General features: G+C 36.8%; 1 protein-coding gene and 1 non-coding gene across 2 annotated transcripts in view; one reads left to right on the forward strand and one right to left on the reverse strand.

Moving 5' to 3' along the window:
- The window catches only part of UBE2U (ubiquitin conjugating enzyme E2 U), an 84,082-nt gene extending 59,227 nt beyond the window's left edge, over positions 1-24,855 (reverse strand). The window contains exons 1-7 of the mRNA XM_037809430.1: positions 24,735-24,855; positions 20,485-20,495; positions 17,757-17,838; positions 16,616-16,708; positions 14,790-14,887; positions 8,483-8,603; positions 2,431-2,479 (exon numbers count right to left, since the gene is read on the reverse strand). Coding sequence (XP_037665358.1) covers positions 2,431-2,479; positions 8,483-8,603; positions 14,790-14,887; positions 16,616-16,708; positions 17,757-17,838; positions 20,485-20,495; positions 24,735-24,855 — 575 coding nt within the window. The remainder of the gene's footprint in view (positions 1-2,430; positions 2,480-8,482; positions 8,604-14,789; positions 14,888-16,615; positions 16,709-17,756; positions 17,839-20,484; positions 20,496-24,734) is intronic.
- Positions 5,265-5,326, forward strand: LOC119528330. The gene has a single exon (XR_005215638.1). It is a non-coding gene; the product is annotated as a U7 small nuclear RNA (small nuclear RNA).
- Positions 24,856-26,620: the final 1,765 nt, after the last annotated feature.

Here is a 26,620-nt window from a genome sequence, read left to right on the forward strand (position 1 = left end):
CAAAAGAGATGAAGTGTATAATGAAAACACTGGGCGTACATAAGGTAGAAATTGAAAGTTCGAAAAAACAACTGGCAGAATCTATGGAAATGAAAGGCACAACACAAGAGACAAAAGACACAATGGAGATGTACAACAGATCTCAAGAGGCAGAAGAACACACTCAGGAACTGGAGAACAGACACCTGAAAGCCTACATACAAAAGAACAGAGAGAAAAGAATGAAAAAATATGAGCAATGTCTCCGGAAATTGAATGACAACACGATATGCAGGAATGTACCTGTCATGGGTGTCCCAGAAGGAGAAGAGAAGGGAAAAGGGGCAGAAGCAATAACAGAGAAAATAATCAATGAAAATTTCCCATCTCTTATGAAAGACATAAAATTACAGATCCAAGAAGTGCAGCATACCCCAAACAGAATAGATCTGAATAGGCCTATTCCAAGACACTTAATAATCAGATTATCAAACATCAAAGATAAAGAGAGAATCCTGAAACCAGCAAGACAAAAGTGATCCATCACATACAAAGGAAGCTTGATAAGACTGTATGTGGATTTCTCAGCAGAAACCATGGAGGCAAGAAGGAAGTGGGGTGATATATTTAAGATACTGAAAGAGAAAAACCACCAACCAAGAATCCTATATCCAGCAAAACTATCCTTCAAATATGAGGGAGAGCTTAAAATATTCACGGACAAACAGACAATGACAGAGTTTGTGAACAAGATACCTGCTCTACAGGAAACACTAAAGAGAGCACTGCAGACAGAAAGGAAAAGACAGGAGTGAGAGATTTGGAACACAATTTTGGGAGATAGTAGCACAGCAATGTAAGTACAGTGAACAAAGATGACTGTAGTATGGTTGAAAGAGGAAGGTTAGGAGCATGTGGGACACAGAAGGAAAGAGAAAAGATAAAGACTGGGACTGTATAACTCAGTGAAACCTAGGGTACTCAACGATTGTGATAAAAGGTACAAATATGTTTTTACATGAGGGAGAACAAATGAATGCCAACATTGCAAGGTGTTAAAAATAGTGTGGGATTAGGGTAAAAATACAATCAATGCAAACTAGAGACTACAATTAACAGAAACATTGTAGTATCCTTCCTTTAATCTAACAAAGGCAACATACCAAAGCTACATGTATATGGGGGGGGGGCATAGGGGAGGGGTATGGGACTCTTGGCATTGGTGATGTTGTCCGACTCCTTATTCTACTTTGGTTTAATGCTATCTTTCCTTTTGTCACTTCCTAGCTGTCATTTTTTTTTTCTCTTTCTTTTTTTTCTTTTGTCTCTCTACCTGCTTTGACTCTTCCTCCTTTATTGTGGAAGAAATGGAGAGGTCCTTATATAGATAGTGGTGATGGTGGTGAATACATAAATCCATCACTATACAGGGAACAATTGATTGTTTACTTAGGACAGAATGTATGGTGTGTGTGTGAACAAAACCATGTTTTAAATAAATGGGTTGATGAAGAAACCTTGAGGGCATCATATTGAGTGAAATAAGACAGACACATAAGGACAAATATTGCAGGGTCTCACTGATATGAACTAATTATAATATGTAAACTCATAGACATGAAATGTAAGTTACCAGAATATAGAACGGGGCTAAAGAATGGGGAGTGGTTGCTTATTGTGAGCAGAATGTTCAACTAGGGTGAACTTAAATGTTTGGAAGTGGACAGAGGTGATGCCAGCACATTGTGAGGATAACTAACAGTGCTGAATGGTCTGTGAATGTGGTGGAAAAGGTAAGCTCAGAGTCACATATGTCACCAGAAGGAAAGTTGGAGGTTAAAAGATGGGAATGTATAAAACAGTGAATCTTGTGGTGGACAATGTCCATGATAAGCTGTGCAAATATTAGAAATCTCTCTCATGAACTAGAACAAATGTTTGTCACTACAACTAGAAGTCAATAATAGAGGGGCATATAGGAAAAAAATAGATACCTACTGCAAACTATATACTACAGTTAGTAGTATTTTAACATTCTTTCATCAACTGTAACAAATGTACTATACCAATACTATGAATTAATAATGGAAGGGGGTGGTTAGTTTCCTTTTTTTATCTTTATTTCTTTTCTGGAGTAATGAAAATGTTCTAAAAATTGAAAAAAAATTGTGGTGATGGATGCACAGCTGTATGATGGTACTGTGGGCAACTGAGTGTACACTTTGGATCTCTGGATAATTTTATGGTTTGTGAACAATCTCAATTAAAAAAAAAGTCAAAAAAAAAAAAGCTGAAGCACACACAAAAAAGGTATTGTAAGAGAAAAGGATATCTAATTCCTTTTCTAAAGAAAAAAAATGAAAATACAATTATTTTAGAAAATACAAAAAGTTTAAATCAATACTGCTTTTAGTAAATAAATCTACATCGAATCATATGAAGAACACTTACCTGGTAAATGCATAGGTGTCTTTAAGTAACCCAGTGTTATCATCTTTTCCTGCAAAGAAAAATATGAAAGGATTCTGGTTAACATAGAAGACTGAATGTATGGCTTTATGTGCCCTCTTTCCAAAGCCTGTGTAAAATGGTAATAAAGTAATAAAAATAAGAAATATAAACAAGGAGAGAAAAAAGAAGATGGTGAGAAAAAAATTTTCTAGATGGAAAGCAGACATCAGGTGATAATTGTCTTAAGAGACATACAAATTTTAAACCTAAAAGCAGGATGAGAGAAAGCCAGTAGGAAGCAAGCTGATTTGTACTTTTCAGAACTTCGGAAAAAGTTCAGGAATTGGAGATACCAGAGACCTCTGAAAGCAGAGGTGAGAGGTAGAGAAGACCCCAAAGAATTTTACCCTCATCATGAGCAATCAGATGACTACCCCTACCCTACTCAGGCATCAGGGACGGTGTTTAATCTTTAGAGAAACTTAGCCAGAGAGGCTCAAGACTGGAAGATATTAAGCACAAAGCAGAACAGGAGTATGGTAAGGGACTGAAAACAGAACAAATTCAAATAAACCATACTGAGCAGATAAGATTCTTGACTATCCTGATCAGTTCTCAGAGTATAAACAGGCTGACCTCAACCAAAACAAAGAAACGGGGTGGGGTGGGGGGAGGAGGGAGTAGAAACATAGGTTTTTGGAAATATATTAGAAAATAGAACAAAGACAAAGAGATGGATAATAGGAGAGAATAGATTTTTTAAAACTAGAGGATCATCAGGTCAGTAGATCCAATATTCAAATCATAGGAGATCTAGAAGGGAGAACAGGGAAAATGGAGGGGTAAGAAATTATAAAAGCAATAGTACAAGGAAATTTTCCAAAAATGAAGGATTAAAATTTGCAGATTTTTAACAGCTTGCCAACTTGTCAAGTGCCCTAAATGATGAGTGAGGGGGAAAAACAAAATGAAACCAAGAGACTTCATGAAGAAATTTCAGATCACTGAGATCCTAAAAATTTACAGAAAGAAAGAAGAAAGCACATGTGAAAAATTGGACACCTGAATGGAATCAGATTTGTCAAGAATAACACTAGTCTCGAAGATAATGGAGACTCATCCTTAAAATTCTGAAAGAAAGTTATTTCCAAGCAAATTTAATATTTAGCCAAACTATGAACAGATGAAAGTTGAATAAATACATTTTAGATTTGCAAAGTTATAAGAGATTTCACTCCCATGCACCCTTTCTTTGGAAGCTCCTTAAAGATGTGCTCCAATAAAAACAAGGACAAACCAATAAAGAGGAAAATGAGGGTTAAAGAGGAGTTCCAACCCAGGAGGGCAGTGATAGGATAGTTCCAGAAGATCCATGCTGCATACCTAGAGCACTGTCAATTAGGGATTAAGGAAGGAGGATGGAGAACCACAGAAAGACATCTCCAGGAGAAAATAATGGAACTGATTGTATACTTGTGTTTGACCATCATGAGAGCTGTTTTACAGCTTTGTCAGTTTAGGGAAGGAATATGTGGTAGATATTTAAAAATTAAGGAAATAAAAAATCAAAGCCATTTGTACAAGAAAATAAAAATAATCATATATGGCTCATCTGTAAAGATAATTTATATAGACATAATTATTCAACCAAACATTGTGATGTAACAATATTGGCACGATGGGGGAGAGGAAATATGGGTGGAAATGGCATTGTAAGAGCTAAATCTTTATATCTCACAAGATGTCATCTATAATTAATATCTAAAATTGAAAACCCAGGAAATACAAGTACAGAATAAGCTGAGAAATAATAGTGGTAAGTGCCAGAAGAAACAGCTAAATGTGTAGAAAGCTTTTGTTGCCTCTGGGGGGCAATATTCAGGTATAAACTTCAAAGGTTTGCTATATTTCACTAAAATCAGTTAGTATTATTTATCCTTTAAAACTATGAATGTATATTTCCTCAGTAGGAAACACTTAATATTTTTTAGTTAAAACTGGAAACTTAGAGACTCTGCTAAAAAGTTACTAGACTATGCAATGAAATACAAAGAGGAGAAAAAGAGGCTTGTAACTCCAGCAAATAGATCCACATTGCACCATCCTGTGAAACTCAGGTTTTCATATCTCACAACATCTATAAATAACAGATATCTGTAACAATACGTCATCATCAACAACAAAATTGGGTCTTGATGATGCTAAAGCTCATACTCTTTAACTAGTAAGCTATGCTACCAGACTAAATTTCATTTTCACCTGACATCCAGGGGAAATCTCACCCTTTGGTTGTACAACAACAAAAATTGCACTCACTTTAAAATGAAAAGAGACAGAAACCTGAAATCCTGAGACACCACCTGTTTCACTTGTAGGGATAATTTTCCTTTTACATTGCTCTATTGTTTTAATTTAAAACAAACAGAAAATGAATTAGGAGAAGAATCCAATGTTTATCACACAGTCACAATCAGAGCAAATGTATTTGTATCATTATCAGGTTTTAATTAATGTATACAAATGCAAATTATTATAATCTCCCGAATATTTCTATAATTCCCCTCTATTCCAGGATTGACTTATGTGTCACCAATTATAGTTTATTTAGGTAAGTATCTGAAACTTAATAAAATGAGGCTCCTTTATTTAAAAAAAGCTGTAGAAATATACCTGATAAAGAGAAAAATTATAACCTCAGATTTAGTTACGATTACTGTTTTACTCCTTTGTACTCTTGTGTTTTCCTTCAACCAAAGATTTTGAAGAATCATAAGAACCTCATGTTTTAACATATCAAAACAACCATGGTAAAAAGAAGATAAAAATTACTTGATCAGTGTTACAGGTCTTTTAGAATTTGTCTAGCAGGTTTTCTGGCTTTAGCTGGAAAACCCTTAAAAAAAATTACTTGATCATATAACCACATAGAAATCAAATTAAAATCCACTAGGACAAACTGGGGGGAAAAATGGACATGATAAGAACTTATACTAAAGCCTCTTGTAATAAATTAAAAAGTTGAGTAGTAATACTCTGAATTTAGGAGGCAAATAGTTGTAAACATTGTCTCCTCTCAGTCCTTTCTTCCTCCATGTTTTCACGGACTAACTGAAGCATAAGTTGGTAAGTACTTGAAAGGTACCTTGTCTAACGCCTGACACTGGGCAAGGAGTCCTCTGACAACATCCCTGAGGAAATGGTCATTAAAACTCTACAAAATAAACTTTAGGTAAAAAATAATATCTTTAGTATTAGGGACTTTACTATCTGCCAATGTAGCAGTGTTCATTATTAAGCAGCCTGAATTGTTAAAAAACTCCTCATGTTAACTGGTGGTTTGACATGCCAAGCCCTCTATCATGGGACTTGCCCTTATGAAGTTTGTCACTGCAAAGGAGAGGCTAAACCTGCTTATAATTGTGCCTAAGAATCTCCCCGAGTGCTTCTTTGTTGCTCAGATGTGGCCCTCTCTAACTAAGCCACCTCAGCAGGTGATCTCACTGCCCTTCCCCCTGCATGGGACCTGACGCCCAGGGGTGTAAATCTCCCTACCAACACGGGATATGGCTCCCAGAGCTGAATCTGGACCCGGCATCATGGGGTTGAGAACATCTTCTTGACCAAAAGAGGGATGCGAAATGAAACGAAATAAAGCTTCAATGGCTGAGAGATTCCAAATGGAGTCAAGCGGTCACTCTAGTGGGCCTTCTTATGCACTATATAGATAACCCGTTTTGGGTTTTAATGCATTGGAATAGCTAGAAGTAAATACCTGAAACAATCAAACTGCAACCCGGTAGCCTTGATTCTTGAAGACGACCGAATAGCAATGTAGCTTACAAGAGGTGACAGTGTGATTGTGAAAGCCTTATGGACCACACTCCCTTTATCCAGCGTATGGATGGATGAGTAAAAAAATGGGTACAAAAAACTAAGGGAAAAATAGGATGGGAGGGGGGTGTTTTGGGTGTTCTTCTTTATTTCTATTTTTTTATTCTTATTTTCACTTTTTCTGGTACAAGGAAAATGTTCAAAAAATAGATTGGGGTGATGAATGCACAACTATATGATGTACTATGAACAATTGATTGTACACTTTGGATGACTGCATGGTATGTGAATATATCTCAGTAAAATTTGAAATAAAAAAAAATTCCTCATGTTGGCCAGTGTGGATCTGGATGGGAGACTGCCATTATAAGCAGAATTTGCTTGTAGTAAAAACTCAGTTAGGCACCCACTGACTATTTAATTTAGTGTTCAAATTGGGACACTGAGAGTTAAAAGGGAGTACTAGTAATAGGTATACTAGGACTGTCTCAGGCAGCCTGGGATATGTGATTATCCTAACTAAAAGTAAGGGAGAACTGGATCCAGGACACAAGGAGAGAAAGCTGTCAAGATATGGGAAGGTTACTGGGACCTCAGCAGTTTGAAGTTGAGCTCAAAGTTTGGTCCACTAAGCAAAAGTCCTAGTAGTTCAGGCTCGGTAAACATAATAGAGGTTAGGGAAAAGTTTAGGGAATGAGAGGTATTTGCATGTCTGCACACCAAATACCAGGCTTAGGCTTAGGATAACAAAATTAATTCCAGACCACTGATTGAGGGAAGAGCACCCCCCAATATATTAAAGATATGTTCTGGCATGAGGCAGGGCCAAGCCTGCATATTCTGGACTTCAGTGGCTACAACCTAGCAGGCTGGAGAAGGTATAACTGACTTATGACTTCAATGTTAAGTGCCACTTTAATTTTTCTAGAGCAACACAGAAGAAATTTTCTTTTTTTTCTACAGGAAATCCTTTTAAATAGCTGAAAGCAGCTTTTCTAAATGCCCTAAATCTTTTCTTCCATTGGCTAAACATATACAGTTTCTTCAACCACAAATATTTACTGAGTGCCTGTAATATTCTAGGTGCAAGGGATATAGCAGGGAGTGGTTAATAGGTATGCTACAGTATTCTGGTAGGTCAGACAAGGGGTCAGAGAGAAGAAGTATCACTCCTTTTATGTACAAACCCGCCTAAAAATGTCCAGGAATGTAACTCCCCCAAAAGTACACGCTTGAAGATACCTGAAACATATCCCTTGATTTGTATCAGACTCAGAAGCCCTTTGGAAGAGCACTTGAATTTGTTAACAACTGTACAGAAGTGTCCTGGGGTGGGGTAGGGTGGGGAGATGGTCATAGAAGTTGACCAGAAGGAAACACAATGGATGCTTGAGAGAAAAAGCACTGCAAGAGATCAATTTGACAGAGTAAGTCTGAGCAGCAAAATCATCTGCCAGTTGGGGAGGTAATGACAGCAGGTACTATATAAGTTTACCACGTACTACAGGAAGGAGAAGGCAGGATATAGAGGAAAAAACTGTGCCCCTAAGAAGCCCAATGCTCAGCTGTGGGAAACCCATCTGGGCACAAGGAGTCAACAGAACTCCGCTAACTGAAGGGGGCAAGGGAACTAGCAGTCATGAAGTCGTCGCCGAGAGGATGAACTGTGAGCAAACCAAGGGTATCAGAATAGCAGCAGTGAATACAGCTGAAAGATTGAAGAGGTTAATAGAACTGAAAGGTTTAAGAGTTTTAGGCATGGTTTCCACATGGACCTTTAGAAGGAATACCTGGGGAGGAAATTTTTAAGAAAACAAGCTGATATTTTTGCTATTCAAGAGGAAAAGAGGCTCGGACCAGTAAGAACTCAGGAACCTGAGTGAAGCCTGGATTATCAATTACAGATCAAAGAGTTAAAGCTAAATGTTACATTCCTCTGATGGGTAGACCAGGTCCAATTGGCACCATTTATCCATACAACCACACATTTTAAAATACTACACTTAAGGTCTCTGATGATCTTTAAAAGTATCAACCACAGTGACTGGTCTGACAAAGAATTACAGTAGGAGAGCTCTTAGTACCATTTCATTACTGGAAAAGGATGCAGAAAATACTTAAATAATCTATTACAGAACAGTTATTTGCCAGAGCCCTTATTTTCTATAAATATATATTATAATTAGTAATTGCCAAGTAACAGTAAATAAGTTCTTCTTACCTGGTAATGGCTGTTTGAAAAGCCTTAGAACTGCTGTGTTGTACAAAGATTTGTCTTTAATCAGCAATTCTGCTGCTTCCAAATTCACTGGATTTTCTAGCACCGGATTAGAAAGCATAACCTATAAAAAAACATACACAACATACCATTTTTAAAGTAAAAGTTTTCTTAAAGCAGAAAGACAAAACATTACATGCAACATTCAACAAGTATTTATTAAATGCCTATGTGTATCGATTGGGAATAGATAAGAAGAATAATGAGTCATGGTCCCTACTGTAAAGAACCTCTTGATCTATCTTGGTTTTATACTATTTGTTCATGAGCCAAACATTAGGATCAAAGCAAGTTACAAGTTCCTTCCTGTAACTTATACCTTCTTACCACATAAATTTAAATCAGATTTATGCATAAAGGGAACTAACGTTAGGAAATATTGAAACATTTCCTTTACATAGGTTTAAAAAATCAAAACCTTACATTTTAGCATGAGACCGTATCTAGATCATGGGTGAAAAAACACAAGTACTGAGGCTTGGGCACACTTCATCATCCATCCAGATCACTGACTGATTCATTTGGTGTCTGTAGTTGTTTTCTATTGTGGTGGTAACCAATCACCACAAACTTAGAAGCTTAAAAGAACAAAAAAGTTTCATCTTACATTTTTGTAGGTGAGAAGTCCAGGGTGGCTGGGCTGGTTTCTCTTATCCAGGTTTAACAAAGACCAAAATCAAGGTGTGGGCTGGCTGAGTTCTCATCAGAAGGTTCAGGGAAGACTCTGATTCCAAGCTCTTTCAGGCAGTTGGCAGAATTCAGTTCTTTGCAGCTATAGGACTGAGGTGCCTGCCTCCTTCCTGGCTATCAGCCAGGGGCCACCCTTAGCTCCTTAAGTCTTCTTCCAGTCCTCACCTGTGGCCCCTTACATCTCAAAGCCAGCAATGGTGTGAAGAATGCTTCTTAAGCTCGGAATCTCTCTGACTTTCCTTTCAGCTACATCCCTTCTGCCTCTTCCACTGTATTTCTCTGACTGATTTAATGTCTTCCTCTTATGCTTTTAAGGCTCATGTGATCACTTTGGGCCCACCTGGATAATTCAGGACTATCTCCCTATTTTAAGGTAACCTTAATTCCATTTGCAGAGTTCTTTCATAGCAGCACCTTTGTTAGTGTTGAATCAAGAAGGGTGGGAATGGGGATAGATGGGAATTGTGAGAGTCATCTTTATAATTATGCCTGCCACAATATCTGTGATCTGTACAATGTAGATGACCAAAACTTACTAGTTCTGCTCGCCCATTATCTTGTTTCTCTGGCACCTCAAAATTACTATTAGCCCCAGCTGCAATTATTCATTCAACAATTCAGTATTTTGAATATTACATGTGCAGTGGCTTGGAGTTATACACCACAGAAAAACACATTCTTAAATTTAATCCATTCCTGTGGATATGAATCCATTGCAACCCTTTTGATGAGTTTACTTCAGTTAGAATGTGGCCCAACTGACTCAGGATGAGTCTTAATCTTATTATTGAAGGCCTATATTACTGAAGGTCAAAGAGAGAAAGAGGGAGGAAAAGCTCCAGGGAGCAGCCAGAAGTTGGGAGTCAATGGAACCCTGAAGAGAAAGAGAAGTCAGGGGATGCCAACATGTGCACTGCTATGTGACAGAAAAACCAAGGACCAAAGATCACTGGCAGCCAGCCCCAGAGTGCCACAGTCTTCAGGGAGAAAGCATCTACTGTGATGACACTTTGATTTTGGACTTCTCCTAGCCTCAAAACCATGAGCCAATAAATTCCTGTTATTTAAGCCAATTCATTGCATGGTATTTGCTTTAGCAGCCAGGAAATTAAAACAATATGTTAGAACATATGAACTATGTAATAAAATGCAGTAAAATAATAATTAACAAAATACGTAAGTGTAGATACAGGTCAATGTGTGTAATTGTGGACTAAGAGTCATACAAATGATTGTAATCTTTCACTAATGAAAGCAAACATCTGACTGATACTTCAAAAGTAACAAGAATTTTTTGCCATTACTTGAATTTTCTGGTTTGAAAAACATACTGCATCATATTTCAAAAAATATTATAATTGTTTAAATAAGCACTTGGTGTGGATTGCACTATACCTTTCAAACAGGGAAAGCATATGAAACATCTTCAAAAGCAAGCTTTTGGTCTATGGCTGGAGAGAGAATCTTACTGAGAGAGGCATATTTGGTAAAGTTTATTCAATAGTCTTCTCATTAATCATTGTGCTCAAGACCTATTCATATAATGTGTTTTCATGATATTAATTGTACTTAATGATTTTTAAGAACTGATAATATAAAGCATATATTAAAATGTATATATCAGACAGCCTGCTAAAATGTCAAAAAATAACAGTGACCTTTTAATTAACCATGTGAAAGTATGGAATAACATTAAAAGCTCTTCAGAGGATAAATGTAATAATTTGAAGCATCAGTAAACAACTATACCAATAGGCACATTTTATAATATCTAAATTTAATCCCCATGGATTTGGAATTCATTCTATGGATGGGTGTTGAGTGATAGTTACCTTTGTGCTGTATGTGGAAGTACAAGTTTTCCAAAGAAATCAAGATTACAAAAATTTTTGGTGGAGATGATTATTATATTTAGACTTTAAATATCATTTCAAGTACCACCCCCTTGAATAATGTGATAACTATAGATGGGTCTTATTAATCTTTCAAAAATGGTTTATGTTTACAAGTCCATTATAGTAGGCACTAGTCATATATGGCAATTTCAATTTAAATTACTTAACATTAAATAAAATTAAAGACTCAGTTCCTTAGTTGCACTAGCCACATTTCAGGTGCTCAGCAGCCACATGTGTGGCCAGTGGCTACTGTATTGGACAGTGCTGATATCAAACATTTTTATCAATGCAGAAAGTTCTATTGGACAGCAGCAACCTTCAAAGGACTATTATCAGTCACTAAAATATTAATTGTAGCATATAGAGATTAAATGTTATGTGTAAAAGAAATGGGTTATATAATTTATACATATGTATCATAATTACAACAATGGAAAAGTTCAGGTTCATCTATTAATTCATTTAATTTAGTATCTACCAAGTGTCAGCACTGTCCTAGGTAGGTACTGGGGAATCTAAGATGAACTAGATCTGTCCCCTGACCTCGGAAAGCCTTGTAGTACAACAGTGTCTTAGTTTGTTAAAGCTGACAAAATGCAATATAGTAGAAATGGGTGAGCTTTTACAACAGGAATTTATTAGCTAACAAACTTAGAGTTCTTAGGCTGTGAAAATGTCAAAATCAAGGCATCAAAAGGCAATGCTTTCTTCCTGAAAAAGGCTGCTGGCAATCCAGGACTCCTCTGTCACACGGGAAGGTATACAGTGGTGTCTGCTGGTTCTTCTCGCCTGGGTTTTGTTGCTTTCACCTTCTGGCTGCTCTATCTGTGGCTTTCCTTCTGAACTTCTGTGTGTTTCTCTCTTTTAGCTTCTGTCTTTCTTAGCTGCTCTGGCTTTTTTCTCTCAACTTCTCTGTGTGCTTCTCTGAATTTCATCTCTTATAAAAGACACCAGTAAGAGGATTATGATACACCTGGAACACCCCTCAGCTGAAACAACCTAATCAAAAGGTCCTTCCCACAATTGGTCTATACCCACAGGAATGGATTAGCTTTAAGAACATGACCATCACAAATGGAGAAGACAGATAAGAAAACCGTATTGCATTGCAGTATTAGAATGCTCTGATAGAAGTCTGCTTAGGATACTCCTGGGCAGGTGGCAAAGGGAGCACCCCAAAATAAAGCCATCAACCCTGCCTAGAAAAATAAATGAGGAAAGGCATCCAAAGGAGGACTCATTTGACCTGTGTCTTACAATGTGAGCAGCTGCTTGCTAGAAAGATGGAGAAAGAGGGAAGAAGAAATGGGTTGTCAGTAAGATGAGGCACAGGAGGCTTGCTCAGGTTGGTAATTTAGAGTCTAGAACTTTGTAAATACTTTTTGACCTGAATTGAACCATGAAGTGTGAGTAAAGAAAAGCATGAAGCTAAAATAGGAGTGGGATTGCATGATGTGTTAAGGAGAGTCTGAAGCCCAGAGGTGAGAAGTAGATCATTTGTCATGCAAAGGAATGTGGACTTACCCTGTAAACAATGGGGAAAACACTGAAAGATTTTAAATAGAAACACAGGAGAAAAGATCAGAAGGAAATGCTAATAACAAAAAGATTATATATTTTTTATGATTATTGGTGATTTTCTTTTTCTTTCCATTACCCTAAAATCTTTGGTTATGGGGCATATTTGTTTTATAAATGTACTTGAAAAATAAAAAGACAAACAAATATGTCATCTTCTGGCCTTACATGATTATACTTGGAGCAATACATTGCTGTCACTTTGTATTACTACTTAATAGTAATAACAATTAAAATATTAAATAGCTTTTATTGAGGTTTTTTCTTGGGCAGGGCACTGTTTTAAGTACTTCACATGTATTAATTCATTTAATCCTCACAACAATCATATGAGGTAGCTACTAATAACAGTCCCATTTTACTGATGAAGAAATTGAGGGATTGAGAAGTGAAGAAACTTGTCCACAAGTATGAAGGTATTAAGTGGCAGAACCAGGATGTGAGACTAAATTCTTAAACTTTTACCAGTTCATTCTGGTATTCCCTGAGTCACTGCAGAAAATTTAGGCAGACCACAGTTTAGGTGGAAGAGAGGAGTGTGCCACATTTGGAAGGAAGCCAAATGATCAAACCCAGGTATGTACATATCACGCTCATTCACTTCCTTCAAATCTTTGCTCAAATGTCTCCTTTTTAGAGCAAGCCCCAGCACAGGGAGATGCTCAGTGCATATTTGTTGAATTAATGAAAAAAGTAAATGTCACATCTCAAAAAAAGATTAAATTTTACTTAGTAAATTAAGATGACTAGACAAAAAGTTAACTATTGCTTTATTTTCAAAAATAGGAAATAGGAGAAATCGATTCATTCTAATATTTTAGGTTAATGAGAACATTCAATCAAGCCAGAATTCTTTATTCTCCAAGTATTAGAGATAATCAAAATGTAATATTTTATCCCTGGATATTATTCATGATAAGTAGATCCATGGATAAAATATTGCTGAATTGAATGTTAGTGGTCAAAGTGAGTGTGCCAGTAAAATAATTTATTTTAGCCTTAGATGAAAAAAGGAGACTTTTTGAGGGTCTGGAATAACACAACACTGAGGCATGCTTCCTAGGATAGTGGATCCAGTGGACAAAGGGAGCATTCCAGAACCAGGCATCTATCTGAGGGGAAGAGAAAATCCCTATTTTTTATGTCCACTGGGTTTGGTATGAAAACTTTTAAGAGAGCAAGTAACTAACATTGTCTGAAGCAAAAAATAAAGCTGAACATTTTAAGTTGCAGTTACTTGATTCACCTCTCTCAGGAAGGCAAAGACCATGAATGAATAAAGATCTAAAAGACCTGTTCAAAATTGGGAAGTGAAGTTAGGAGCCAAAAGAAAGCCTAGGATTGTATTTCTAGAATTGAAATGATCCAGACAATTCTTTTCTTCCTTTACAGAATACGTATTTTTCAATAGTATAAAGACTTAACTATCAATTTCATGTAAAAAATCATTTTTGTTAGAGAAGCTGTGGGTTTACAAACAATCCTGCATAAAATACATGATTCCCATATCCCACCCCACCACCACCACCTTGTACCGGTGTGGAACATTTGTTACAACTGCTGATAGCACTCTTTTGTAACTGTACTATTTTTTTTTAACAGTAGTTACATTTGTTACAATTGATGGAAATTATCAAAACAGTATTATTAACTATCATCCATAGTTTACATTAGGTTTATATTTTTCCCTATATACCTCACTATTATTAACACCTTACATTAGTGTCATACATTTGTTATAATTCATGAAAGAACATTCTTATACTTGTACTACTAAGGACTTTCATTGATAATAGGGTTCAATGTGTTATACAGTCCTGTTTTATCCTTCAATTTTTCTTCTAGTAATATATACATCCTAAAGTTTCCCCTTTAACCACATTCACCTATACAGTTCAGTGTTATTAACCAGACTAATTCAAGCTCCATCTTACAGTCTTGATGTAGAAAAAAATGCTACTGATTTAAATAAGCTTCCTCTACTCCTTCAAACATTTAAATATGCATTGTATATTTTATTCCTTAAATTTTGAATAACTGAGATAGTTAAAACTAAAAAGAGCATTATGTTAATCTGTTCTTACCTGTAGGGTAAGTAAGATGCTGCTCAATGTATAGCTGGTACTCCATTTATTAGGGTTGTCCAAAAAATCTATACAGGGTTTACCAGTATGTTGATCTACTGTATTAAAATAATATGCTTGTTGATATACACAATATAATTATGATTTGAAACTTATGAACATAACAATATCATAGGCAAAATTAGAAAACAACTGACATACCAGGAACATTGTTTGCAACAAATATGATAGATAAGTAATACAGTGTAGCAGTTAAAACTATGACACTTTGGTGTCAGACAAATATACTTGCATACACTCCTGTTGTGTGTGTCTTTTGGTATTAAATGGAAATACACTTTACATTTTATTTTTCAAAGTGCTTTTTTCATTTAACAGTGAATTGTGACAATATTTCTGGATCTACACATCTATTTAAAAAATATTTGAGCACCTACTATGTGCCAGGCAGTGAACATTCTAAAGATAAAACAATGACCAAAAAGTTTAGCCCTCATAGATGTCTCCTGTTCTACTTTAAAAGAATACATATGGCTGTAGGAAATTTTACTTAAAAATCCCTATATTAATAGTTATTGAGGTTATTCCCATTTTTCCCTATTTCAAATAATGACATCGGAAATAAACTTCTTTAAATATATCATAATCTTATACAATTGTGCTAGTATTTCTACAGAATAGATTTATAAACATGGTATTAGAGGGATTTGGGGCTATATCCATTTTAAATCTGATTAGAAACTGTCAGATTGCTTCCCCAAAAGGTCATACTAAGGTCATCATTATGTCAGAGGACCCATGTCTACCCACCCTTACTAAAATTGTATGCTATTATAACATTTTTCAACCATAACTGATGAATCATAGTATTTATTCTTGTTTTAATTTGCATTTATATTCTGATGTGTGAGGTTGAGCACTTTTTTATGATTGCTTTTATGCTATGTTTCTTCCATCAAACATTTGTTCATTTTTCTATTACTTTATGTTCTTTTTCCTCTTTGATTCACAAGGGCTCTTTATATGTTAAAATACTCTGCTTTACTGTTACAAGTAAAGCTTGCAAATAGTGTTGCAAGTATTTTCCCTTTTGTGAAAGTCAGTGTCTTATCTTTGTTTATGTTGTCTTTGGCTATACAGAAGTTTAAAAATGTTTATGTAGTTTAATGTGTCATGCTTTTCCTATTTCATGTTTTGGGGTTTTAATGTGGTGAAAAAGGCTATCCTCACCAACTCCATAAAAATTTTTGATAAGTTATCTTTTTTTTTTTTTTTTTTTAGGTTTTAGCTTCTGATCAATCAGGAATTCACTTTGTGTATAACTTGAAATATCATTCTAACTTTTTTTGTTCTAAAAGGTTAGTTTACCCAGTGTATCATTTTTTTTTAAATAAAAAATTGGATCCAACCTCAAAATACAAAAATAAGGGAATAGTTTAGTTTATCATTCAGTCATTAAAAATGATTGTTTAAAGAATGTTTGATAATGTAGAAAAACACATATATTTTAAACAAATTATAATATTAAATTAAATAAATTTTAGATTCAAAACTTTATATTTAATAACCTAATCACATAGAAAAATACAAACATAGCAAAAAAAAAGAAAGAACTTTGGTACAATGTTCAGAATAGTATCTCTCTGAATTAGGATTCCAAGTAATTATTATTTTTTTCTGCTTTTTCATATTTTCCACAATGGACATGCTTATTTTTATAAACATAGTATAATTGTTAGAAAGAAACAAGGCTATTATAACACTGATAAAGAACAAGAATAATAGGGACTGAGACTCTGATAATAAAAATATCATTTGGTCCTTACCATTTGGATGAAAAGGAATTGTCAAAAATTTCACAACTGGAGGGACAAAATTGTATGCCCATGTAAAATTTATCGTCAGAGGGAAGAATAATCCTATGAGACAGAAATAAACATTTTTACTAAAGTATTGTGTTGTACCTGATTAACACCGAAGTCTCCCCCTAAAGTTTAGCCTCCCATGGTCCTTAGGGTTTTATTTTTAAATAAATTGATTCCTATTTAAAGACCCTGGTTGACTTTTAATAAGGGTGCAAAGACCACCCTGCATAGTATAAAAGTCTCTTCACAGTCTACGTCTATCGTCTTCAGCCTTTTCCCCACCAGTCCCTTTTATCCACTACCTAATAGCCCTCATAAGCCGCCTTCTCCTCTGTATATCTCATTTTGACTGAACTCACCATTCCCAGAACTTGCCACATACTTGCTTGTCTACAAGCCTTTGCCATGAATTTCATTCCCCCCATTTGGAACCTGACATACTCTTACTCATTCTTCTGAACTCAATTTAAATGTTACCTCTTTAGGAAGCTTTTCCTGACTCTCCTAGCATAAGTAATTAATCACTTTTTCCTCAACATTCTGTTCATACTCCATAAGAGCATGAACATATCATATTTTATTACAATTACTGGCTTACATGTCTTTCTGCCTTACTCAAGGAATCTATCATGTTAACCCATGACTGAAAGAGTGCATGGTCATTAAAAGTTGATAGTGGCCCAGTATTCTTCAGGATTTGATGTATGGAAATTTGGGGGGAAATAATAGAGGAAAAAATGAGAAATTACAGTGAGATTTTGAAGCCAATAGGAATTTCAATAGCTATTCTCTGACTTCATGGGAGGTTGTTAGAAGCTATTCTTAACTGAGATGTTTCTTTACAATGCAATGACATTAAAATTTGGCATAAAGGAAAATTCAAACTGAAAATTTCCATCTGTTTAAAATGGCAAAAAAACACATGATGAAAAAATTAAAGTGAATATTTTTAGAATCCTTGAGATTTTATATAATGTAAACATAAATATAAAGAATTCTAGAAAATTTACATAATGCAATGTTATTATACAATATAAAGAAAATGGGCTAATAATGGTATAAAGACATTTTTTTAAAGTAGAGTTTTTTTGAAACCACAAACCATGCCAAATTGAATTCTGTAGACCTTCTATTTCAGCTTCCCATTCCATCATATCTTCACTTACAGGAAAGGCAGTAATACCCTTTAATTAAAAAAAATCAAAGCAGATGGAAAAAGATTCAGTATTCATTACATTTTGAAAATCAGACCAGGTTACACTGAATTCCCAAAACCCTATATTTCTTTTCCTGATAAATTTACTTATTTGTTGGTTTGGGGAGATGCTGAATATTGCCTTATTACACAGAATTAAGATTGTTTTCAGGAAATGCATGAAATAGTAAATTAAAAATAAATAATAAGCAAGTAAATTGCAAGTAGTACTAGAAGGCCAAGACTGGGGTTTGTGGCTTATATAGTGTTTATGTAAGTCTATGGTCAGTTTAAGATTCAAATTAGAAAAGAAGGAAATAGGCAGATCCAAGATGGCAGATTAGGAGAGACCGGGCAAAATTTTCCTGCGTGAAAAATACTAGATAAAGGACAGAAAGTGCTCCAGAACAGTGGCTTCAGGGTTCCACTGGCTTGGCAGGGACTTCTACATTCATAGTGACTGTGTACTTAGAGAAACTGAGAGGCTGCATTCAGAGATAGTTGAGTGTTTGGCCAGGAAAGACGCTGGGGAATGGGCAGCCACAGCCTCAGTCAAGCGCGGTGGGCAGTACCCTTCCATGCACCAGGCACCGTCCTCAGTACCTGGCGTGGGTGATAACCCTTCAGAGACCCACAGCCAAGAGCCCCTGTGCCTGGCTTCAGGGTTCCACTGGCTTGGCAGGGACTTCTACATTCATAGTGACTGTGTACTTAGAGAAACTGAGAGGCTGCATTCAGAGATAGTTGAGTGTTTGGCCAGGAAAGACGCTGGGGAATGGGCAGCCACAGCCTCAGTCAAGCGCGGTGGGCAGTACCCTTCCATGCACCAGGCACCGTCCTCAGTACCTGGCGTGGGTGATAACCCTTCAGAGACCCACAGCCAAGAGCCCCTGTGCCAGGGACTGGCCTTTGGAGCAGGCAGACAATTGCAGAACAGGGTACTTTCCACATCCCGAGCAGCCATCTTTTGCAGCTGGCTGGGAGACACCCATTCACAGTACTGCAGCTGAGAGCTTCCTTGAGGGAATTCGAGATTCAGCAGGCTTGTGACGGTGCCCACTCTTCTTCCACGGAAGCCCGCGGTGTGCACAGCCTAGAGGGAGGGGTGACACATGGAAGTGCCAGGAGCCCTCCCCCAATCCCAGGGACTCGTGGGCCCATGGCAGAAAGGGAATGTGGGGAATCTGAGTTGGAGGGTGAGATGTGCAGTTCTGCAGCACCAGTGTACTTCACCTGCAGCCCCGGGAACGGCTGGTACCACTGTGTCCTGAAGCAGAATCCATGCCTAATCGCACATACACGTCATGACCCCACCCACAGGACTGGTGGTCCCCACTGCACACGGAAAACTGGTGCACTGATTGGACCTCCATATGGCTTGAGCCCCCACTCAGTGCACAGACAAAGTCGGGGAGAACTGACTTGAGGGTAAGAGAAGGCTCGAGAAAGCCATCTGCTGGTAGGTCAGGGAAAGTGCACTCCACCAAGCTGTAGCTCTGTCAAATTATAGATAAATGTTCAAATAGATCTGCATATCCTAAAAGAACCCTATCAAGATAAGCAAATGCCAAGAGGCCAAAAACAACAGAACATTATAAAGCATATGAAGAAACCAGAAGATATATATACCAGTTTGTATATATTATGTCCCCAGAAAAAGCCATGTTCTTTGACGCAATTTTGTGGGGGCAGATTGATTACTCTTTTTGATTAGGGTATGATCTTTTGATTGGATGTTTCCATGGAGATGTGACTCAATCAACTATGGGGGAAACCTCTGATTGGATAAATTCCATGTAAGTGTCACCCCACCCAGTCAGGGTGTGTCTTAATTGAATCACTGGAGTCCTATGAAAGTGTTCACAGACAGAAGAAGCTAGAACAGCTAAGAGTGACATTTTGGAGAGCAGCTAGGAGTGACATTTGGAGCTGCGACTTAGAGACATTTTGAAGATGGCCGTTAAAAGCAGATTTTTGCTCAGAGAAGCTAAGAGAGGACAAAATGCCCCAAGAGCAACATTTTGAAGAATGCACAGGAGCTGAGAGAGAAGCTGGAACACAATCCGGGATCACCAGATGTCAGCCATGTGTTTTCCCAGCTAACAGAGATTTTCCAGATGCTATTGGCTTTCCTGCAGTGAAGGTACGCTATTGTTGATGCCTTACCTTGGACACTTTATGCCTTAAGACTGTAACTTTGTAACTAAATAAACCCCACTTATAAGAGCCTATCCATTTCTGGTACTTTGCATTACAGCAGCATTAGCAAACTGGAACAATATGGATAATTCAAACATCCAAATTAAAAAACCAGAGGAGACACAGAAATTAGAGCAATTAATCAAAGAAGCATCCACAAACATCAGTATCATGGCTCAGAATATAGAGGATAAGGGGACCTAAATAGATGGAAAAATATTCCGTGTTCATGGATAGGAAGACTAAACATCGTTAAGATGTCAGTCCTACCCAAACTGATCTACAGATTCAATGGAAGTCCAATCAAAATTCCAACAATCTACTTTGCAAACCTGGAGAAGCTATTTATCAAATTTATTTTGTAGGGAAAGATGCCTTGAATTGCTAAAAGCATTCTAAAAAACAAAAATGAAGTGGGAGGACTTACACTTCCTACTTTGAAGTTTACTATAAAGCCACAGTAGTCAAAACAGCACGGTATTGGAACAAAAACAGGCATATTGATCAATGGAATTGAATTGAGAATTCAGAAATAGACCCCCAGATCTACAGTCAACTGATTTTTGATAAGGACCCCAAATCCACTTAACTGGAACAGAACACTCCAACAAATGGGGCTGGGAGAAAACTGGATATCCATCTCCAAAAGAATGAAAGCAGACCCCTACCTCACACCCCATACAAAAATTAACTCAAAGTGGATCAAAGACCTCAATATAAGAGACAGTACCATAAAACTCCTAGAAGATAATGTAGGGAAACATCTTCAAGACCTAGTATTAGGAGGTCGCTTCTTAGACCTCATATCCAAAGCACAAGCAACAAAAGAAAAAGATGGACAAATGGGAACTCCTCAGTCTTAAAAGCTTCTGTACCTCAAAGGACTTTGTCAAAAAGGTAAAGAGGCAGCCAACTCAATGGGAAAAAAATATTTGGAAACCATGTATTTGATAAGAGACATATCTTGCAAATATAAAGAAATCCTACAACTCAATGACAATAGTACAAACAACCCAATTATACAATGGGCAAAGATATGAAAAGACATTTCTCTGAAGAGGAAATACAAATGGCTGAAAAAGACATGAAAAAAAGTCATCTTCACTAGCTATTAGGGAGATGCAAATCAAGACCAGAATGAGATATCATCTCACACTAATTAGAATGGCTGCCATTAAACAAACAGGAAACTACAAATGCTGGAGAGAATGTGGAGAAATTGGAACTCTTATTCATTGCTGGTGGGACTGTATACTAGTTTAGCCACTCTGGAGGAGAGTTTGGCAGTTCCTTAGAAAACTAGATATCAAGTTACCCTGTGATCTAGCAATTCCGCTACTCAGTATATACCCAGAAGACCTGAAAGCAGTGACACAGATAGATATTTGCACACTGATGTTCACAGCGGCATTCTTCACAATTGCCAAGAGTTGGAAACAATCCAAATGTCCTTCAACAGATGAGTGGATAAATAAAATGTGGTATATACACATGATGGAATACTACACGACAGTAAGAAGGAACGAGATCATGAAACATATGACAACATGTATAAGTCTTGAAGACATAATGCTGAGTGAAAAAAGCCAGACACAAAAGGAGAAGATATTGTCTGTTACCACTAATGTGAACTCTGTGAAAAATGTAAAATAAGTGTCTTAAAATGTAGAATATAGGAGACCTAGAGATAGTCAGAACCTAGTGAAGGGGGAACAATAATCTAATATGTACAGATGTGATAATGAGGGTAATCTTAATGGTATGGGAATGGTCAGGGGTAACTATGGTTCATTAATGGGATTATAAGTATCAGTGATGCATTGAAGGTGAACATGTTCATAAATGGGTGTTTAAAGGCAAGTAATCCACAGAGTAGCACCACAAACCTAAATAAGTGTTAGCATGATATAAGATAGGACATTGGTGCAGAGGGTTAACAACAGAGCAGTATGGAAAAACTACCCATTACATATTAATGACTATACTTAATAGGAATATCTTAGCAGCTCTACACTAATACTAGGGATGAATAATTGGCAGCTGATAAGAGCTCTGGGATGTATTATGTTATGATAATTGTTTAAAGTTGAGAGTGATGATGATTGTACAACTAAGTGAAGATAACGTAAGAAACTGACCGTTTATCTTGGGATAGAATATATATTGTCAAGTTGGGAACCCACTACTTAATATAAAGAAATCCTACAGCTCAATGACAATAGCCTCAACTTGAGGCTTGCTCTTGTGAAATTTAGGGTTGTATATAGGATGCTGAGCCCTCCTATAATTATGCTTAAGAGGTGCCTCCAGGCAACCTCTTGGTTGCTCAGAAGTGGCCTTTCTCTCTCTCCACACAGCTTGGCAAATAAATTCATTAACTCCCTCCACCCCCCCCGCCCCTCCAATGAGGGACATGACTCCCAGAGGAATGACTCTCCCTGGCAATGTGGGACACGATTCCCAGGAACAAGCCTAGCCCTGGCAGTGAGGGATTGAAAATGGCTACTTGACCAAAAGGGGGGAAAAAAGAAAGGTAACAAGCTGAGGTCACAGTGGTGGAGAGATCCCAAATAGACTTGAGAGGCTATCCTGAAGGTTTCTCTTATGCAAGCTCCAGCTAGACATCCCAAATGGCCACAGTGTGCCATGCCCTTACCCAAAGTAGTCCCCAAATACCTAGGTCCCTACCTGATATTCTATAAAAGATGCACTCACTAAGTTTTATCTTTCAGCAACTTAAATCCACTAGAGTGTTCCTATACCAGACAAGTCCTAAAACCCACAGGCAATAGCCTCTTTAAGATCAACTATCAGATGCGACCCCATTCCCCATACTGTTGATACCCCCTTTTAATATGAACAAGTTAGGGTGCTAACTGCCTAGACATCCCTGAAGATGGAGAAAGAGATTAAGTAAGAGGAAGGGGTAGCAACAAACAAGATACGATTTAACCAAGGTCTATGAATACTGAAACTTTATATAATTATATATATATTTTTGGATGCTGGGGTGTTGGAATGACTGGAAGGAGGTAAATGACATGGTGGAACTGTAGCCTATAGCATCCCTTGGGATTTGCTCTATAGCTGCTCGTTGAATTGTGCCTTGAAGGTCTTCACCTTCTGTATATACCTGGAATTGCATAATAAGGAAAGAACTGAATTTGTGGAACTGTAACTTATAACAATTTTTGAAATTACCTATATGACTGTTGAGCTGTACATCGAGAAATGCCACCTTACTGCATGTGTATTATATTTTACAATAATGGAAATGGCTTAAGTTGGGAACTGTGACCCATGATATTCTTTGAGATTTGCTCTCTACTTTTGAAATTGTACATTGAGAGTTATCACTGTTATGTATATATGCTAAAGTTCACAATTTTAAAAATGGAAAAAAAAGAAAAGAAGGAAATAATTGGAAATCATGTTTCTTTGAACCTTTGTAAAGCTATATGGATGTGACATGGAAGGCATGAAGCAAGAAAATTTGCATTAAGAAAAACGCAAATCCAAAATTGTGCTTGTATATGTAAAAAAAATTTCCTATACTTGAAGTATTATCCCAATGAGAGGGACAAAAGTGTATTTCATAGAAAACTTCATTGATTATGCTGAACAGTACACTTAAATGTACTAAAAATATTTCTGAGTAACCATAGTTATTAAATACGTTAATATTTAACTATGTTAGGTGCCGGTCTGGATGAACATTAGAATATAGTTTTATTATTTACATTATCAATATTTACATATCTTCCCTTCATCAAATTCTCTTTCATCAGAGCCCAAAAAGATTCAAGTTGAACAGGAAAAAAAAAAAAAAAATCAAATGTTAGGTTAATATACCTCTGGGATATTTGTTTTTAGGACTCAGTAATAGTTCCTAGCATCTCCAGTGAAAGCAATATTTTCGTAGCAGGGGTGGAATCAGAATGACACCAAGTGAAGCAATTGTTTGTAACACTATATACTTTCTTCCTATGGCTGCTTCCTTACAATTCTTTCTCTTAAGCACTCCCTCTTTTCCCCTCTTTTCAGATTTTTATTCTCCATACTTTATGTGATAAATCAGCCAGAGACACCCATGGGCATTGGAAACCTTGCTGTTGAGAAAGGCATTTAAGTGTTATAGGAGACATCAGTTGGTAAAAAATGTAAACGGGGGTGGGGTGGGGGTGATTAGATAGTAAGTAGCAGAAAGCAGAAAATAATAAGAACTAAAAACAAGGACTTTGGAGTCGGAGCCAAATCTTTACTGAGCCTTTCTGAGGCTTATGCTTCTGGTAGTTAAAATAAAATACTAATTGTAATTAATGAGCACAACCCTGCCCCTACTGGTCATGCTTACTTACTATCTGGTAGACCCTGACAGGGCTTAAATTCATACAAATTACCCAACATGTGTGCTCAATATTGACAGCCATTATTATTATGAAATAATAATAATTAAATATATTATGAAAATAATATTAGTAAATATATTATGAAATATTATTAAATATATTATGAAATAATATTATTAAATATATCATGAAATAGATTTGTTAAATAACAATAGTTTAGTGGCAAATTGGGTTAAACTAAATTATAACCTATAGAATAAACACTGAAAAAGTTCCTTTAAAAAAATTACTACCCCCACGTTATCACTAGGTCTCCAATACTCACCTTATACTTAACGCCTCTTCAACTCCTGAAAGTCTCTTACCAGCAAGAGGTAAGCTCTCCGGTGCGTGATATAACAGCGCTTGTCTCCAATCTCACATTTACTTAGGGGCAGGAGTCTGAGCTTATGGGCCATCTTCCCTTTACTAGTTAACTGACTTAAGTTACTTGCTTTCTAGAACGCCAGAACGGTGTGTGCTCCCAAGATGAGGTAGTTCCAAGAGAAGAAGAGGAGGAGGTAGCTTGGCCGCCTCTCGTCCAATCAGTGATAGGGGGCAGGTCTCTGGATATCTCGCAGCCAATCCTCCAACGCTTTGATTTTGATAAGCCAATGAGTTCCATTGTCAAAGTGACATCACGCCCTCTTAGTCCGCCAACTTCGACTCCGGATTTCTGCACAATGTATAGACTCGCAGGTGAAGTCCCAGGATCCAGTGTGTAAGTCACAGAACTCCTTTTTCACCCTCTGAAATTAAACTTTTTTCTTCTTTGTATACCAGGGACTACCAGGTAATAAGTGACTAGTAAGTTCAAGAATGCGCTCATGAATAACAATATCTTAAGTTCTGTGGCGAGTTGACATGCATTATTATGCCATCAAATTCTACCCTGGGAGAGTGCTGCAAGAACTGGAAACTACTTAAAATTTCTCAAATTCCCATCTCTTGCCGTAGACCTCATGCACATGCCATTCCCTCTACCTGAAACTTCACCGTATTCTTTCCTTCCTTTATGGATCCCATGAGACTAAATTAGGCTCCTCTTTTTTTGTGTGATCCCACGAGACCCTATATCCTCCGTGTGAGAATTTATCACAGTGGTTCACAATTGCCAATTGAATCCCCACCGAACTGTGAGCTACTTAAAGTAATTGCTCAATTACTAGGGCCAGCCACAGAGACTGGCACGTTTGTTCAGAGTTCTTTATTTTATAGTATTTACTTACCAACTTATATTATGGAAATGGGATATCAATTCAATTAATTCATTCATTTCATAAATATTTATTAAGCACTTATTATATGCTGAGTACCTTTCTAGGCATTGGATGACTGCTGTAGAATAATTGAAACCAACTTGTTGCTTTCATGGCTCTAGTGAACTGACACAATAAAGTCTACAAAACAAAAATCATAATTTCAGATAATAGTAAGTGCTATATAGACAATAAAATAGTACTGTTATGGAGATTGGGGTAGGGAATTAGGATTGGTCAGGGAAGGCCTCTATATAAAGAGGTCTTGGAGCTGAAAGATGAAAAGGAGCCAGCCATATGAAATATTGAGAGCAAAGAGTTCTGAGAAGAGAAAAATACAATAGTCCTGAGTCAGGAAAGAGCTTGACTTGAAAAGGGAACTGGGAAAGACCTATGATATGCAGACCAAATGTGGTAAGAGTGAGGCCTTATATAGGTCTTTTAGGAAGTTTGGGTTTTATTTCAGTAGTCATGGGATTCCATTGGATGGTTTTAAGAACAGGCTTTGATTTTAAGGCAATGCCTTGTTTGCATTTAAAAAGAAATTACTCTGGTTGCTCTGTGGAGAATCGATTGTGGAGGAGACCAGATAGAAGGCTCCTGCAGTTAATTGGATGTCCAGATCTGGTAGTTTAGAAATTCCCAACAATATAATCGCTTTACAACAATTTTCACACAATGAGTAATTTGATTCTATGTTTCATAGAACTGAATGTAAAGGAAATTTTCCTGTAAAACATCAGCTGGGATCCTAGATTAATGTGCTCTCCCTTTCATCTCATGACATTTTAACTTGGACTTATGTAGCACTAGAAATGTAAGGTGAAAGAAGAAAAGTGCTTCATTGGGAAGGGAATGGACCCAATTTGCAAATCTTATCTACACTTCCTGATGATACCATGGTGGTCCTTTCTCTCACTCTAAC

This window comes from Choloepus didactylus, chromosome 2 (assembly GCF_015220235.1).
Source record: "Choloepus didactylus isolate mChoDid1 chromosome 2, mChoDid1.pri, whole genome shotgun sequence".
NCBI lineage: Eukaryota > Metazoa > Chordata > Mammalia > Pilosa > Megalonychidae > Choloepus > Choloepus didactylus.